Source organism: Cricetulus griseus, assembly GCF_003668045.3.
Source record: "Cricetulus griseus strain 17A/GY chromosome 1 unlocalized genomic scaffold, alternate assembly CriGri-PICRH-1.0 chr1_0, whole genome shotgun sequence".
Lineage (NCBI taxonomy): Eukaryota > Metazoa > Chordata > Mammalia > Rodentia > Cricetidae > Cricetulus > Cricetulus griseus.
This window is the reverse complement of record NW_023276806.1, coordinates 197,580,294-197,596,912: the sequence shown is the minus strand read 5'-3', so window position 1 is coordinate 197,596,912 and position 16,619 is coordinate 197,580,294. Positions and strand designations below refer to the sequence as shown.

The window sequence follows — 16,619 nt, the reverse complement described above, 5'->3', positions numbered from 1 at the left end:
TTACTGCTAGCATGAGCAGTGCTGTGGTGAGTACAGATTGGAAACTTCAGCTGGAATCGCTGTTCTAAACACACCTGTGCCATTGTACAGCAAACGTCCTGCCAACTTCCTCCCTGCCTCTCTCTGTGGAACTCAGAAGTAGGTGATGTAGTGTTTTAACAAGTTTTGGGGGCCAGGCTAAGCCTTTTTCGTTTTAGTTGTATCTTTATGTTAACAAGCCATCCTTTTCTGACTATTTAATCTTATATTAGAAAGAATTTTGGAGCCTTTGTACTAAGACTATTTATTTATTTATTTATTTATTTGAGACAGGGCTTCTCCGTGTAGTTTTAATTATAGTAGGTAATGTGGTTACTTCTGGAACTCACTCTGTAGACCAGGCTAGCCCCAAACTCACAGAGCTCTGCCTGCTCCATCCATGCTTCCCAACTGATGGGATTAAAGGCTTGTGTCACCAGCTGAACCCCTCTTAAGAAAGAATTACTGCAGGAAACGGAGTGAGTCAGGACTCACCAAGGTTGGTACATAAGTTCAGTTCTCAAAAATCAGATGAATCTTTAAAAAAACTCCCACAAAACCTTCATAGGCACTTGAACCAACTCTACCAGTACCTGACACCTGACGTTGACTTTTCTAGAGAGACAGTTTCTGTTTAGAGCAAAATGTGAGAACTCCTCTCATGGTCACCTCACCTCTGACTACAATTCTCAGGTGTCTGTGCTCTCCTACACTTACCTGCGACCTCAGAGTGGCCACACTCGAGCTGTGGGACACTTGCTGTGGAAACGTACTTTCAATTCTCTTAGACCAATGTGGCTTAGCACTTGCCGCTTATGAAATGCTTTACTAGAGAACACAAGAACATATGCTAACATTGTGTAGGTATGTGGAACTTCAGTCTCTGACAATCGCACAACTCCTCACAGGAATGTAAAAATGGTGCAGCACTTTTCAAAGAGAAATGAAAGCACACAACCACATCAACATGTGTGAACTAGGCTGGAGAGATGGCTCAGCAGGTAGAGCACTGACAGCTCTTGCTGAGAACCCAGGTTCTGCTCCCAGCACCCTTAGCTCCAGAAGATCTCACACCTTCTTCTGGTCTCTATAGGCACTGCACACACACAGTGCAAAGACATACATGTAGGCCAAACACCCATACATATATCAAATACATCTCAATTTTTAAAAAATTTGTACAGTTACCAAAGCACTATGCAAATGCCCATCATCTGATAAACACATCAATAAAATGTGGTAACAACAGAGTAATATTCAGTCATGACAAGATTTGATACATGCTGTAATGGAGATGAGCCTTCTAAGACTATACAAACTGAAAAGAGCCATCACAAAGGGTACATGAAGAAAGTTCAGAGCAGATAAATCTAGAAACATAAGTCGACTGACTGGTGGTTCTCTAGGGCTGTGTGTGTGCTAACAGCTAACAAGTATCTTTCTTGTGGTGGTGATAGCTTCCACATAACTGATTATCTACACTCACACACATACTCACACACACACTCACACACACCCACACACCCACACACACACACCCAATCACACACCCACCCAATCACACACACACACACACACACACACACACACACACACACACACAATCACTCTTGGGAGTGTGTGCACTCTAGTTGCCTTTTCTTTTTAGTTCAACAACAGTTGAGACTTTCTGTACAGCAAGCACTATTCTAGAAGTATGTGCGTAAAAATACCAAGACAAGCACCTCCTCTATTATTTAGCTTCTTACAACTGTGGATATTGGCTCCGTATGGAGGGAAGGAATTAAAAAAAAATAAAAAAGAATCTTGAACAAAAGCTAAACTTTCTAGAAAATGCAACAACCAAAATTAATTCAAAATCAAACATATAATGAATCCAAAGCCCTCAGCAGCACTTGCTGGTGTTGCGCCATGAGCTTCAGGGCAGCCTGGTTCTGAACACAGGTGTGTGCTTTGCAGTGTGCACGCTCATGTGCAGTGCCACTCATCAATGCTGCCTGAGATAGCTCAGCTCAGACCCAAGACTTCAGTGTCCTAAGAACTGAGATGTTTTCACTGTGCAAGTTTTCTGTTCTTATACAATAATGGTTTAAGAACAAAAACCAACATTTTTACCATTTGTCCTCTGCATAAAGTATCAAGCTCTAATATCTTTTGAAATGTTCCTAAACATACCTGTCATCTGGTATTATATATTAATCCAGGTGGCCTTTTCAGTATTGACCATTATCAATGAACTCTAAAAAACATCCAAGATGCTCAACACTTGGTGGTATCAAATATTCAGTCAATATTTAACTCTTTCAGAATACACAAATTTATCAATCTCCATTAGCATGCAAGTTTGCTTTCATTTTTAATAAATGGTAAAAATTATATGCATGCTAAAAATTGTTTTAAAATACATATTTGTAGCTGGGCAGTGGTGGTGCATGCCTTTATTCCCAGTCCTGAGAGTTTGAGGCCAGCCTGGCCTACAGAGCTAGTTCCAGAGAAACCCTGCTCAGTGGTTAAGAGCACTGACTGTTCTTCTAGAGGTCCTGAGTTCAATTCCCAGCAACCACATGGTGGCTCACAACCACCTTGAATGAGATCTGGTACCCTCTGCTGGCGTGCAGGCAAAAGACTGTATACATAATAAAATCTAAAACAAAACAAAACAAAAACAACAACAAAGAGCCTTGTTACCAGTAGATGTTTAATTTGTATATTTGTTGTATATATCCAGGATCACAAAACAATTTCTTGGGCTAGGAGCTAGAGAGATAGCTAGTGGATAAGAGTGGCTGCTCTTGCAGAGGCCTTGGGCTTGGTTCAGCACCTAGAGGCTACTTAAAGTCATCTGACCCCTCTTCTGGCCTCCACAGTCTCTGAGCATGAAGGTGGTGCACATGCACATGCAAGCAGAACACCCTTAACATACAAAAGGAATCTTAAAGTTTCTCTTTTAATCTCAACAGTCAGGAGGCAGAAGCAGGTGGATCTCTGTGAGTTCTAGGCCAGCCTGGTCTACAGAGCGAGTTCCAGGCCGGCCAGGTATGCAATACAAAGAAACCCTGTCTTGGCGCGCGCGTGCGTGCGTGCGTGTGTGCGTCCGTGCGTGTGTGTGTGTGCGTGTGTGCGTCCGTGCGCGTGTGTGTGTGTGTGGACACATGATGACAAAACACACACACACCCCAAAACCAAAACAACAACTACAACACTAACAAAAGCCAAGTCTTTCTTGAGATAAAAGCTGCAAATGGACAAAATTTATGAAGTCGTGCTCCAATGGAACTTGCAGTCCAGTAGATGGATACACAGCTTTAAAACATACACTAAGCAAGATGCTGCATAATGGGCTGGCTAGGAAAGGAGCCATCTCTGAAAAAGTAATGCTTGAGGTTAAGCAGGGTCAGCCACAAAAAGATAAGGGGACAACTCAACAGAGGAAATGCTTTTGAATGGTATGATCAAGAAGACAGGGATGGACCGCATGCTGCTAGTGACTGACAGTCTTCCGTGATCTCATCTACTAACCTAGTTTGGGAAAGGTGGCTTCAGGCTGTGGATAGACCCACAGTGACAACTCTCATGAGCCTTTTCAAAAAAATTTATATTTTGAGATTACAATACAATAACATCATTCTTCCTTTCCCATTCCCCTCTCCCAACTCCTCCCATATACCCCCCTCCTTATCTCCTCACAAGTCTTTTTCATTTTTAAATTTTTTTGAGAAAAGGTCTCTTGACTGGGCTGGCTTCAACCTTAGAGATCCTTCTGCCTTTGCCTCTCAGGCTCTGGTATTAAAGGCTCTCCTCACAAGTCTTTAAGAAAACCATTGCTGGACAGACAATGCAGCAATGTGATGTTTCCCTTCTTTTCTCGGGCCTTCAGCAACTCTTCTCTATTAGCCATTCTTGCTAAAAGTCCCAGACAAATCAGACACACACCTAACAGTCTTTAAGGTAGGCAACAATCTAGCAAATCAAAAATTGCATGCACTCGTACACACATACACACCAATACCAAGTCAAAGTGAGATGTAGGAGAGAACTGTAAAATGAATTCAGCAGAAACAGTGCAGGAAAAGTTCATGTGGTAGGGACCGAAAAGGGAGTATCTAATTATGACTGTGGATCTGGACTTGTGCGTAAAAATAAACACATTTCTTTTGTTTTAGTATCACTGGTTCACTTTAAATAGACTTTAAATTATTTTCAGCTCCCCAAGCAGGCATCAAGCCCAACGAACAAAGCTTTCTCTTTTTCTTCTTCTTCTTCATGCTTCTGTGACATTCAACACAGTATTCTCAAGAGCCGGCTCAGTCATTTATTGATTTGCTACAATGGATGAGTCTACGCTTTCACAACTGAAGAATGGCTAAGAGATATATAACCATAAAAAACCATTTGTGTTTATATACATAATATCACTGCACTTTTAATTCACAATCTTACAGATTGTATTAGTTCTTTTTTTGTTTTTTTGTTTTTAATTTTCCAGCCACTCGCCCTGTGAAGTCAGCAATGCTCTCAAAGTTCTTCCTGCCTCAACTTCTTGAGTACTGGAATTACAGGTATGGGTCACCATACCTAGCCCACAGAATTTTTGTTTTAAACATTAAAAAACACGTTTAAAATTGTGTGTGTGTGTATGTAGATGTGTATGTGTGTGCATGTATATGTGTGCATGTGTGCGCGCATGCATGTTCACATGAATGCAGGTAGCTGAGGCCAGAGGCATCAGAGCTCCCAGAGCTGAAGTCACGGGCAATTGCCAGCAGCCTGACATGGGTAGAGGAAACTGAACTCAGGTCCTATGCAAGAGCAGCTTGTTAATCATTCTTGAGCCATCTCTTCAGCCTTTCACGAACTTATTTTAAGTTTGCATTACTAAAGTGAAGCTTGTACTTCAAACTGTTTCTTTTTCCCTTTTCATGTGTGTCTGTGTTCCTTTTACTTTGGTCACTGAGGTAGGGTCTCTCGGTCAAACCAGAGGCCCCTGACAGGGCTAGTCTCACCAGCCAGCTTGCACAGGGTCTCTGTCTAACTTGAGAGGCTGTAATTACAGACAGGTCCCATACCCACCTGGCATTTTCATGAGCTCTGGGGATCCAGAGTCCAGTCTTCCTGTTTGTGTAGCAAGTGCTTTTAACCACTGAGCCATCTCCCTAACCACCACCCCCCCATTTTTTTCCATCGAGCAAACCTTCATACGCAGCCCCTCAGAATTCTTTCCCAATCCCAACACAACACATTAACCACTGAAGAAAAGCCAAACAACATTCTTTTGAAGCAATGTCTCAGTATCTCCAAAAAATATTCCATGGCCAAACTCACCATAGAGAGCTGTCCAAGTTTGATTAATTACATCTAGACACACAGTTCCTGACCTGAAACAGATGAAAAAAAATGGCACTTTTAAAAAATTAGAAATCTAGTTGCATGTTTCTGGCAGCTAATTTTATCAAAAAACACTTTGTAACATCCTGTAAGATGCAGGTGAGAATAGGGAGATGAGAAGCACAGGTATTTACAAGCTCTTTTGTGCCTCCTTTACAGCCAACAAGGAACAAGAGCAACCATATGAAGAAGAAAACACCTGAACCAGGTGTTGAGAATTAACCCAAGGAACAAGGGTAGATAAACCTATGATTCCCCGAGGACAGAATTTCACTATATAGTCAAGTGTGTGCATATTCTGAGTCTCCTAAGGAAAGCAGACAAACACAAATTAAAGATTAATTAATTTACAATAACTTCATTTCTTAAAACCTTAACTTTATAGCAGACACAAATTGAGGAACTGATCCTGATTAAAGTTATTTCAGGAACTTGACAACTAAAGGTAGCATGAGTCTGACATTACTGCACTACAGACTAGATAAAAAGTATTGCATCATACTAAATTCCTGAATCTACTTTACTGGGGTTACCTAAGAGAACATCCTGTCATTAGGATGGTGGATACACAAAGTACTGAAGATTAAGGGACACAATGTAGACATGTAACCTACACATACAAGGTTCACAAAAATCTATGCAGTTGTTGAGACAGCACAAACTGAAGCTGGACAAAGAAAAGAGTATAGTCCAGATAACCAGCACTAGAAGGACAAGACAGGCTAACAGTCCTTAAGAAACAGATAATTAAGATCAACTAAAATGAAATTATTATCATTCATATTTGTCTCAAGAACTAAGAAACATGTTAAGGGCTGACAGTAAATCCATATGCTGACAAAGGTCTTTGAGTTGGGCCTATACGTAAGACTGAGATGTGGATTATTTCAGCTGGATATCAAAAGAAATGAAAAGGCCTACTCATGAAAATGGGAAAATGGGAACAGTACAATCGACAATTGCACTGGAAGCTCAAAAATGGCTTAGACGATCACATCCCTAGGACCATCCATACAGTGCTGCCTCCCCAACAGTGAAAGAGAGATGACCTCTAATAAATCAAGAACAGCTGCTGCTAAAATTTAAACATTTTTAAATAGTTACTTACGCTTCATCAATGTTGGGGTGGAAAATTTTATTCATGAATCCTGCAAAAAGAGATGTTAATTAGCAGCACAAAGTATGCAGAGAACATCGAATTTTAACTTGTCAGTACTGGAGACCATTTTAGGATTGGAAATGGAGGCAACACTCAAATTGTTACTTTCAGCCTTAGATCTTTGGATACTTGTAAAATTATTTTCACCCCAACTAACTAAAACACAAAGTTCTATAAAAAGCACACAAACTTTGGGACCATGCAGCTTTTTGTATAAGATAATCTTAAAAGCAACTATCTTCTGAAACATGAAGGAACTTGTCAAAACAGAATATATAATATTAAATAATTTATAACTAGTGCCACAATGGAAGCTAAGAAATGTTCAAAGCAGTTGAACTGTTGGAGCCTTACTGGAGGTCCACACTTGCACTTTGGAAGCATATGTACAAGTATCCTTTGGCCACACAGTGGAACATGAATGACGCTGCTTAAGTTAGAAGAATACCACTTTCAAACCACAAAATGTCACAAGAGCCGTAACTAAAGCAGCTCTTGTGAGTCTATACACTCAGTCAATTCTGATTAAAATTGGGGCAACCAAGCAATATGGCAAGGACTTAAAAACATATTCTCTAAGAAAGCTGAATCTGCAGCACTTGGGAGGCAAAGGCAGGCATATATATCTGTGAGTTTGAGGCCAGCCAGGGCTGTTCCACAGAGAAACCCTGTCTAGAAAAACCAAAGGGATGGGGGTGGGGTGGGGGAAAAATAGCTGAATCTGCTAGAGGATAACTTTTAAAATTTATTCCTAGAGAAAAGCATCAACTTAAAAATTTATTGCTAGCTGGGTGGTGGTGGCGCACGCCTTTAATCCCAGCACTCGGGAGGCAGAGACAGGAGGATCTCCGTGAGTTTGAGACCAGCCTGGTCTACAAGAGCTAGTTCCAGGACAGCCTCCAAAGCCACAGGGAAATCCTTTCTTGGAAAAAAGAAAAGAAAACAACAACAACAACAAAATTGCTGCTCAAATCCCAAGGAGGAATTTATTCATTTTAAACTTACTAATGCAAACAACAATATCCTAAGCAGAAACTCAAAGCTCTTCATTGTACCATAGTATTACCATGTTTCCCTACTAGGACTGTGTTGTCCTGTCTGTCACTTTCAACAAGTTCCTCTAGGATGACTCTCCCCCACTGTCCCCACACTACCCTCTCATCCCTTTCCTACAGTTTGATTGGTCCTTCCAAATATGCTTGTCAGCGTCTACTTGGCAGTCATTTAGTTAGTGTACAAAAATGAGACTGTACACTATTCTCCCAGAAGTTACTGTAGCAGCAAGCCAAGAGACAAGAAGAAATAACTGCTGTACACAGGAAATATGGACACAATCAGAGAGCACACATGGAAAGAGAAGACAGAGTATGGAAATAGATGCCACAAACTCAGGAGGAGCCTAAAGTGACTTCCCAAAACCTTACAACATCCCTCAAATTAGGATAAGAACACAAAAGCATGGGCACTTCACACTCTGCTCTAGACATTCCAAATAACAATTCTACTCTTTAATTCATCTTTAGGACTTTAATATTGCAACTTCCAACTGTTTAAGGCTTTATCTACGATTACAGTTAAGACAGTCCTGTAATATATATAAATAACTTTGGTGTAAAAGGCTGCACCAATATTAATTTTTCATTAAGGAAAATTAGGGATGCTTAAAAGATATCCCAAGCTAATAGAAGTGCTCATATTATAAAAGGAAAATTTTTTCCTAGGGTTAATAACATGTTAATAACATACACATCCAGGTTAAGCTTTGAGAATACTGTAAGTTAACATTGTAACATTTAGGCAGGGCTGGTGCACACCTTTAATTCCAGCACTATACAGAGGTATAAGCTGGAGGATCTCTGAGTTCGAGGCCAGCCTGGCATACATAGTGAGGTTCCAGGTAAACTAGGGCTACACAGTGAGGCATCTTTAAAAGGTGGAGGGGAAGACTGGAGAGATGGCTCAGGGGTTAAGAGCTCTCTCTCTTCCAGAGGATCTGAGTTCAATTCCCAGCACCCAGATGGTAGCTCACAACTGTTTGTAACTACAGTTTCAGGGGACTTGACACCCGAATACAGACATACATGCAAATAAAACACCAATGCACATGAAATAAAATAAATTATTTTTTTAAAAGTCAACTAAAAACCCAGACTGGGGGTGATGGTGCACACCTTTAATCCCAGCACTCTGGCGGCAGAGGAAGGTCAATCTCTGAATTTGGCACCAACTTGGTCTACAGAGCAAGTTCCAGGACAGCCAGGACTGTACAGAGAAAACCTGTCTCTGAGGGGATTAAAAAAAAAAAAAAACAACTAAAAACCCTCAAGTCCTACAGATGGGACTAAAGAACAGAATACCCACGGACTTGGGATCTATGCAGCCAAGCATAGTGAACTAGACCAATGCGTCCACTTGGAGAGATCTAAAGTTAAGTTTCAAGCTGCCTTCTAAATATTTGTTTATACCCAGATTAGTGTGAAGCTGTCAGCCTTCTCAAGGGAACTTTCTCCAGTGGACAGTAGTTAATGCAAATGGTGACTACTCGAACACTTAGCCCTAAATTGGACGACATATCAAACCCCAAGGACCCACACCAAGGTGGCAGAAGAATGTTAAGAGGTGGAGGAGGGCGAGGAGCACTGTGGTAACGTACTAACTTCTGGACATGAGAGGTCATAAAGCGGGGGTGGGGTAGGGGGAGCACACTGGGAATTTTGGGGAAGAGCAGAAGGAATGAGTGCGGGGAGTAGCTATAATAAAGATATAAGTTACACATGTATAAATTTGCCACAGAAAAAAATTAAAAATGCTTGTTAAACAAGTCAAAACCACATAACAGACTGAGTTGATAATACAGTACTACTTAAATGATAATAAATTAATATTTATGCTCTGTGCTTTAGGAGAAAATTCTATTGAACCATATATATCAAAGTTGCAAAGGTATTTTAACTAGGCTACAGAGCCATGGCTGCAGTGGACATGGAAACACAGACCGGGGAGCAGATGGTTCCTGATTACTTGACCTGCTTAGGGTAGTGCTGCACGCCTGTCATCAGGAGGCTGAAGCAGCATTTCAAGTCTGAGACCAACCTAGGTAATACAGTCAAACCCTGTCTCTAAAAGCAGAGAGATTTTATGCAGCACTAAATATTCCTTTTAAAGAGAGACAAAGGTGGCTGGAAAGATGGCTCGGAAGTTAAGAGCAGATGCTGCTATTGCTAAAGACCCGAGTTCAAGTTCCCAGCATCCACACGGCAGCTCACAATTACCTGTAACTCCAGCTCCAGGAGACCTGACATCCTCTGGCCTCACTTGGCACACACATAAATATATACACATAAAATAAGAAAAAACTAAGTAAATAAAAAGAGACAAAGTAGGGGTTGGAGGGAACCTCAGTGATTAAGAGCACCGGTTGCTGGGTGGTGGTGGTGCACACCTAAAGAGTCCCAGCACTCAGGAGGCAGAAGCAGGCGAATCTCTGTGAGTTCGAGACCAGCCTGGGCTACAAGAGCTTGTTCCAGGACAGCCTCCAAATCCATAGAGAAATCCTGTCTCAAAAAACCAAACCAAACCAAACCAAACCACTGGCTGCTCTTCCGGAGGACCTAGGTTCAAGTCCAATTCCCAGCACCCATGTGACAGCCAGTTCCAGGGAATTTGATCTCTTCTGGCAATGCACACACACACAATACACAAACATACATTTTTACATAGGTAAACATTCCTACATACAAAATAAAAATAAATCTTTAAGGAGAGACAGAGTGCTTGGGTATTTTTGCCTTAAAAAAACAAAACAGCAAGTGTGCACATAGATAAGCTGGAAGCAAATATATTCAAAGGTTAAGAATGCAGAATTCTCCGTTGAAACACTTTTGCAGTAGTATTTTCAAAATTCTATCCTTTCTCCACCCCCTCAGAACCAAACAAGGATAGAACAGTGTGAAAAGCCCACAAGTGCCAAGCGTCTGAGTGTTAGCTCCAGTATTTCTATGTTTCCTTCCTGGTTCTCTTGGATTTCTATCATGTTTAATATTAATAGTTAACAACCATTCAAATAAACAGAAACAATATTAAGTGTGTCTTTTCATTCCCCCACCCCCTTGCTTTTTTTTTTTTTTTCTCTCATTTGTTTGTTTTTTCCAAGACAGGGTTTCTCTGTACAACAGTCCTGGCTAGCCCAGAATTTACTTTGAAGCCCAGGTTGGCCTCGAACTCACAGGATATAACTGCCTCTGAATCCCAAGTGCTGGGACTAAAGGCATGTGCCACCACTGCAAGGCTCAATATCAGGTTTTTTTGGTTGTTTTAAAATTATTTATTATGTATAGTCTTCTGCCTGTGTGCCAGCAGAGAGCACCAAATCTCATTACAGATGGTTGTGAGCCACCATGTTGTTGCTGAGAATTGAACTCGGGACCTCTGGAAGAACAGTCAGTGCTCTTAACCGCTAAGCCATCTCTCTAGCCCATCAATATCAAGTTTTTAAAATAGATTTAACTATTCGTGTGTTAACTAGTGCTGAATCTTCTAAAGGAAAATGATCAATAAAACAAAAGCAAACTATTCTGAGATCTCATATCTTAATATCCTCTTGTTTAAATAAAACAAAATCCATTACAAAAAGAAAAAAAAAAAAAGACCAAAACCCCCTCAGCTTGTGAAGTACATGGTCCTCAAGATCTGTTACCTTTAAGAACATACTATTATCTCAATCACAAAGGATTTTAGAGCCTGGCCTCAATTTTGCAATGCTTCTCTGCCTTCTACATCCTGGGATTAAAGCAAGGGTCTCACACATATGAGGTTGAGTATTCTACAACTAACTACCCCCACAGCCTACACACTTTCCAATGAACAGGAAATAAGACTGAATCACTATGTTTTAACTAAGTATGGCTACTATTAATAATCCAAAGATGCTCTTGGTACTTAACATCCTGTTTCTGCTAGAACCTGCAGTGAGCACTGGTGAAACAAAAGCTCCCCACACTGACTACAGATAGGACTTGCCTGAAGAGCTCTGTACAGCAAGCACATGCTGGATTAGAAGGTGGCTAGTATTAGGAAAGGGAAAAAAATAGGAAGGCGAGGAGCAGAGGTTGCAATTTTCAGTTGGGACCAGGAAAGAGTGCGTATGACTAGCATTTGGTACCTAAGAACACCTATGATAGTGAAAGCCAGGTGAAAAGTGCACCAGAAGTTTGCTTCATTTATACTTTTGAAGATCATCGAAGACATAAGCTGAAGTTCGGGGTGGTGGTGGGGGAACGGGACAAAAGTCTAGATGTGGGGGCAGAGAGAGGACACTAGCTTTCATTAAGAGGGGGATGTCAAACCACCCAAACTAGTGTCTCAACATATTGGGTTTTTTTTTTTTCCCATTTTTATTTGAATTAGAAACAAGATTGTTTTACATGTCAATTCCAGTTCCCTCTCCCTCCCCTCCTCCCCTACCACCACCCCCCCCCAACTAAAACCCTACCTACCTTTCTGCTCCCCAGGGAGGGTGAGGCCTCCATAGGGAGAGGTCTTCAGGGTCTGTCACATCCTTTGGGATAGGACCTAGGCCCATCCCCGTGTGTCTTGGGAGTATCCCTTTAGGTGAAATGGGCTCCCAAAGTCCACACCTATGCTAGGGATTAAGTACTGATCTACTACAGAAGGCCCCAGGATTTCTGAGGCCTCCTCACTGACACCCAGGTTCCTGGGGTCTGGATCAGTCCCATGCTGGTTTCCCAGCTATCAGTCTGGGGCAACATATTGTTTTTTTTTTTAAGATTTTATTTATTTATTATGTATATAACATTCTGCTTCCATATGTATCTGCACACCAGAAGAGGGCACCAGATCTCATGGTTGTGAGCCACCATGTGGTTGCTGGGAATTGAACTCAGGACCTCTAGAAGAGCAGTCAGTGCTCTTAACCTCTGAGCCATCTCTCCAGCCCAACATATTGTTTTTAAACAAATGGCTCTCAAAAAGCAAACAAGAAAGGCTTGTTGAAGGACAGTCAATAGGCTCCCTGTACCTTCAGTACTTGAAATAAATGAAAGGACCAAAAACTTCATAAATATACTTTATCAACAAAAGATTTGGAGCCTAGAGCCTAGCATCGAGTATGCTGCTAAGAATTAACACCCTCAGCACCCTCAGGGGTTAGAGATATGGCTCAGCAGTTGAGAGCATTGACTGCTCTTCCAGAGGACCCGGGTTCAATTCCCAGCACCTATATGGCAGCTCACACCTGTCTGTAACTCCTGTTCCAGGGGACCCAATGGCCTCATACAAACATACCCGAAGGCAAAAACCAATGTACACAAAATAAAAATAAAGAATGAACATTATCAGAGTTCTAAGAAAGAGGGCAGAAGCACATGCAATTACTAAATGGATCGCAGGTTTTAGCCCTGACCCTGCTACTAACTGTAGACTCCGGGCCAGTCACCTCACTTCCAAACATGGGTCTGTTTTTCATCTTCGAAGATAAACAGCTGTACCATTTCATCTCTAAAACCCTCATTCTTATTCTATTTCTAGAGGTCCTATAGGTGCCAAAAATCTAGGATTTATTAACAGTGTCTAAAGCTCTAAGAACAGAGGACCTAAAAGGGAATGTCCAGTGAAGTCCTTAAAAGAAAGTGACTTTGTAAGACAGCACCACTAAGTAGAACATTCTAGAACATGATAGATAACTAGCAGAGTGCTACACTAACCACAGAGAGCACAAAACCCACTGACAATTCCAAAGTGAGCGATATCAACTGACAACCTTGCCTTCAAGGACCAGGTACTAACAGACCAACACTACCTGAGAAACCCTCAGACTACAGAAACGTCTTCCTATTGCAGGCTTTTATTTTAAAATATTGTTTCGTGCCGGGCGTTGATGGCACACTCCTTAAATCCCAGCACTCGGGAGGCAGAGGCAGGCGGATCTCTGTGAGTTCGAGGCCAGCCTGGTCTCCAGAGTGAGTGCCAGGATAGGCTCCAAAGCTACACAGAGAAACCCTGTCTCGAAAAACCAAAAGAAAAAAATAATGTTTCTCTGAAAATTTAGTTTCTTGAGGATTTCTTACATGTATATAAAGTGCACTTTGATCATCTTCACCCTACTCCCCACTCCCAACTCCTTCTGGATCCTTCCCTCCATAAACAACCTAATGCTGGAAGGGTAGCTCAGGCTTTTGGAGGGTAAGGAGAATATGAACATGGAAGTGTGTGCTTCAGGCATGGTCTATGAAGCCTTGGCTGGCCTTGAACTTGTAATAATCCTCCTGCTTCTCAAGTACACAGATTATAGGAATATGCTTCCATGCTCAGCTCAAATTGTTAAAAAACAAAATAAAACCCAAAGCCAATCACTAAAAAGGAACATTATTTCCTTTATGTTTGTTCTTGGATAAGCTGTGTGCAGAGTTTCTGGCAAAGCCATTTATATTCTGGACAATGATGCCAACAATGAAACTTCTGAGTTTGGAAAAGAGACGACTGGGAAAGAACAAACTAGGAATTCAGAGAAGGAAGGTTCTCAGGCCTGAGCGTGTTTGTCCTGGCATGGTTTCCTTCCTTTTGGCAAAGCTGTCACCACACTAAGGAGTATGTCTGCAACAAGAGAATTTCCCCAAAACTTGTTTCCATTTGACCAGAAACTATTATGAAGATATTTTAGGAGAATGTATTTTGAAAACAGCTTTTATGGAAACATGGTAAGTAGAAGCAGCAAGTCCTAGAGACAGAGACCAGGAAAAGGAGCACTAGAGCCTGAATTCAGGGTCCCATGCACACTAGGCAAGTGTTCTACTCCTTGAACGTATTTTTAAAAAATCTTTATGGGTCCTTAACATTCTAATTGCTAGCAGACTTAGTAATGACCAAATCCATGGGCGAAGAAATATCCTGAGGCCAATCCCCTATTTGGAAATTCTGCCAGATTTACCTTGATGAAATGCAAGGCCAGACAAATGACTAAGGATCGAAGACAAGGGGGGAAATGCCAGAAGTAAAAGTGGCTCTATCCCAGGGACAGAGTGAGCCAGGACTGAAGTGCTTGATGTTTGTTGTATGGCTGATGCAATTCAGCTGTAAGTGTATCAATTCCTATGAGAAAATAGTAAGTGAAAACATTTACTTTGATGTTAGGATACATATGCCTACACAAATGTTCTCAGAAAACAGACGACTCAAAACTAAGCACTCTGCTTTTAAGGCAGGTATTTAAACTACATTTAGGGGCTGAGAACACAAATTGTTAAAAAACCCACTGAAACTCCGCTTGGTGGCGGAGCTTCTGCTTATTCAAGTATGAAGTCCGGGGTTCAATTCCCAGTACGACAAGAAAAACTCTGTGTCCTGACACTCATTTCAGACTTTCATCTTACCTGAGACAGACAGGCCCAGCCTGGGTATCTGCACCTGGGCAGAAATCCCCACTCAGGAGAGACGGACCTGGGCTCTTTTCAGGTGAGGAACCAAGCAAAGTCCTGTGTCATGGAAACTTTTGAACTGATCCTATGCGAGTTTCAGGAGCTCTAAACTCATCTGTTTCTGTTTTTTTTTGTCTTTCTTTCTTTCTTTCTTTCTTTTTTTCTTTCTTTCTTTCTTTCTTTCAGAATTTAGAATCTGAGGGCTAGACGGACAAGAAAAGTTCATTTATAACTAAGAAAAGGGTTGTTCTTCAACAGCACAACTCTTGTACCAAATTATTAAGTTATCAAAACCTTTAGCCTACTTGCCTATTGTTTCATTTTTAACCTCCTTCCATCTCTGTATTTATCTTCCAGTGTCCTATTCATTCATCTAGTTATACTGAGAAATCTGGAAGGACTCTCATAGCAGCAGGAAGACAGTACAAAAATTCAAGGTTCCAACCTTCTTTTCCCTTTTCGTTTTTAAAGACAAGTCTCACACTATAACTCTGACTAGCCCAGAACTTGCTATGTAGCCCAGACTGGCCTCAAACTCAGAGACCTGCCTGCCACTGCCTCCTAATGCTGGGATTCTGAAGGAGTACACCACCACACCTGGCTCTAACAATCTTGAAGTCATAGTTAAAAGCTTAGACTCAAGTTACTTGATTTCTTTGCCTTCCTAGTTCCTTATTCCCAAAACCAGATTAAGTAATGTCATCCACACATTAGAGGGATGTCAGGAACATGAAACAAGTAGCATAGTAAAAAGCATCCAAACAATAACTGGCATACTGTAAGTACACAATAATGGTAGTTTTAGAAACTGGCAATGGTGGTATGTACTGGTGTCTAGAACCTACAATGTGGGGAGCAGGAGATAGTGCAAATCAGAGGCCAGCCTGATCTACAAAGTTCCAGAACAGTTACACAGTGGGACCCTGTCTCAAGAAAACAAACAAATTCAAAGGCTAGGTGTTAAAAGTGCTTAGCATGCACTAGGCCCTGAGTTCAAATCTCCAGCACCCTCAAGAAACAAAACAACAAAAAGAACTTAATTTCAGTTTAATGAGCTTAAGCAAGTTACCGCCCTCTCCCAGTCTTTCCTTTCTTTTTTGAAAGAAGGTCTCAGTATGGAGACCAGGTTAGCCTCAAACTTACAACCCTCTTGCCTCAGCCTCTGAAGTGCTGGGGTTACAGGTGTGCCCTACCATGCCCAGCTAAATAATTTTATGCTATTGTTTGCATCCTAAACTAAACTCTTTCACCATACACAAACACCACTTTTTTTTAAAGATTCTTTTTTGTTCGTTTGTTTTTTGAGACAGGATTTCTTTGTGCAGCCGTGGATGTTCTGGAACTGGCTCTGTAGATCAGGCTAGCCTTGAACTCAGAGATCTGCCTGCCTCTGCCTCTCAAGTGCCGGGATTAAAGGAGTGCACCTCCACCACTACTCAGCTAAAACAAACAAACAAAAAAAACTTACTACTTTATGTGTTTGACTGTGTTCACAGATGCCCAAATTCACTGGGATGCCCTGAAGCTGCAGTTACAGGCAATTGTGTGCTGTTCAACATGGATATGGGATACCAAACTCTAGTATTCTGCCAGAGCAGCAAGTGCTCTTAACCACTGAACTATCT

At 41.4% G+C, this 16,619-nt stretch overlaps 1 protein-coding gene across 2 annotated transcripts in view; it reads right to left on the bottom strand.

Moving 5' to 3' along the window:
* The window catches only part of Ube2h (ubiquitin conjugating enzyme E2 H), a 98,550-nt gene that overhangs the window by 26,854 nt on the left and 55,077 nt on the right, over positions 1-16,619 (bottom strand). Inside the window, exons 4-5 of one of the 2 annotated variants that reach the window (XM_027391394.2) lie at positions 6,512-6,551; positions 5,341-5,393 (exon numbers count right to left, since the gene is read on the bottom strand). The exons of the other annotated variant lie outside the window; for it this stretch is intronic. Of the exons in view, the coding sequence (XP_027247195.1) occupies positions 5,341-5,393; positions 6,512-6,551 (93 nt within the window). The remainder of the gene's footprint in view (positions 1-5,340; positions 5,394-6,511; positions 6,552-16,619) is intronic. 2 annotated transcript variants of the gene reach the window in all.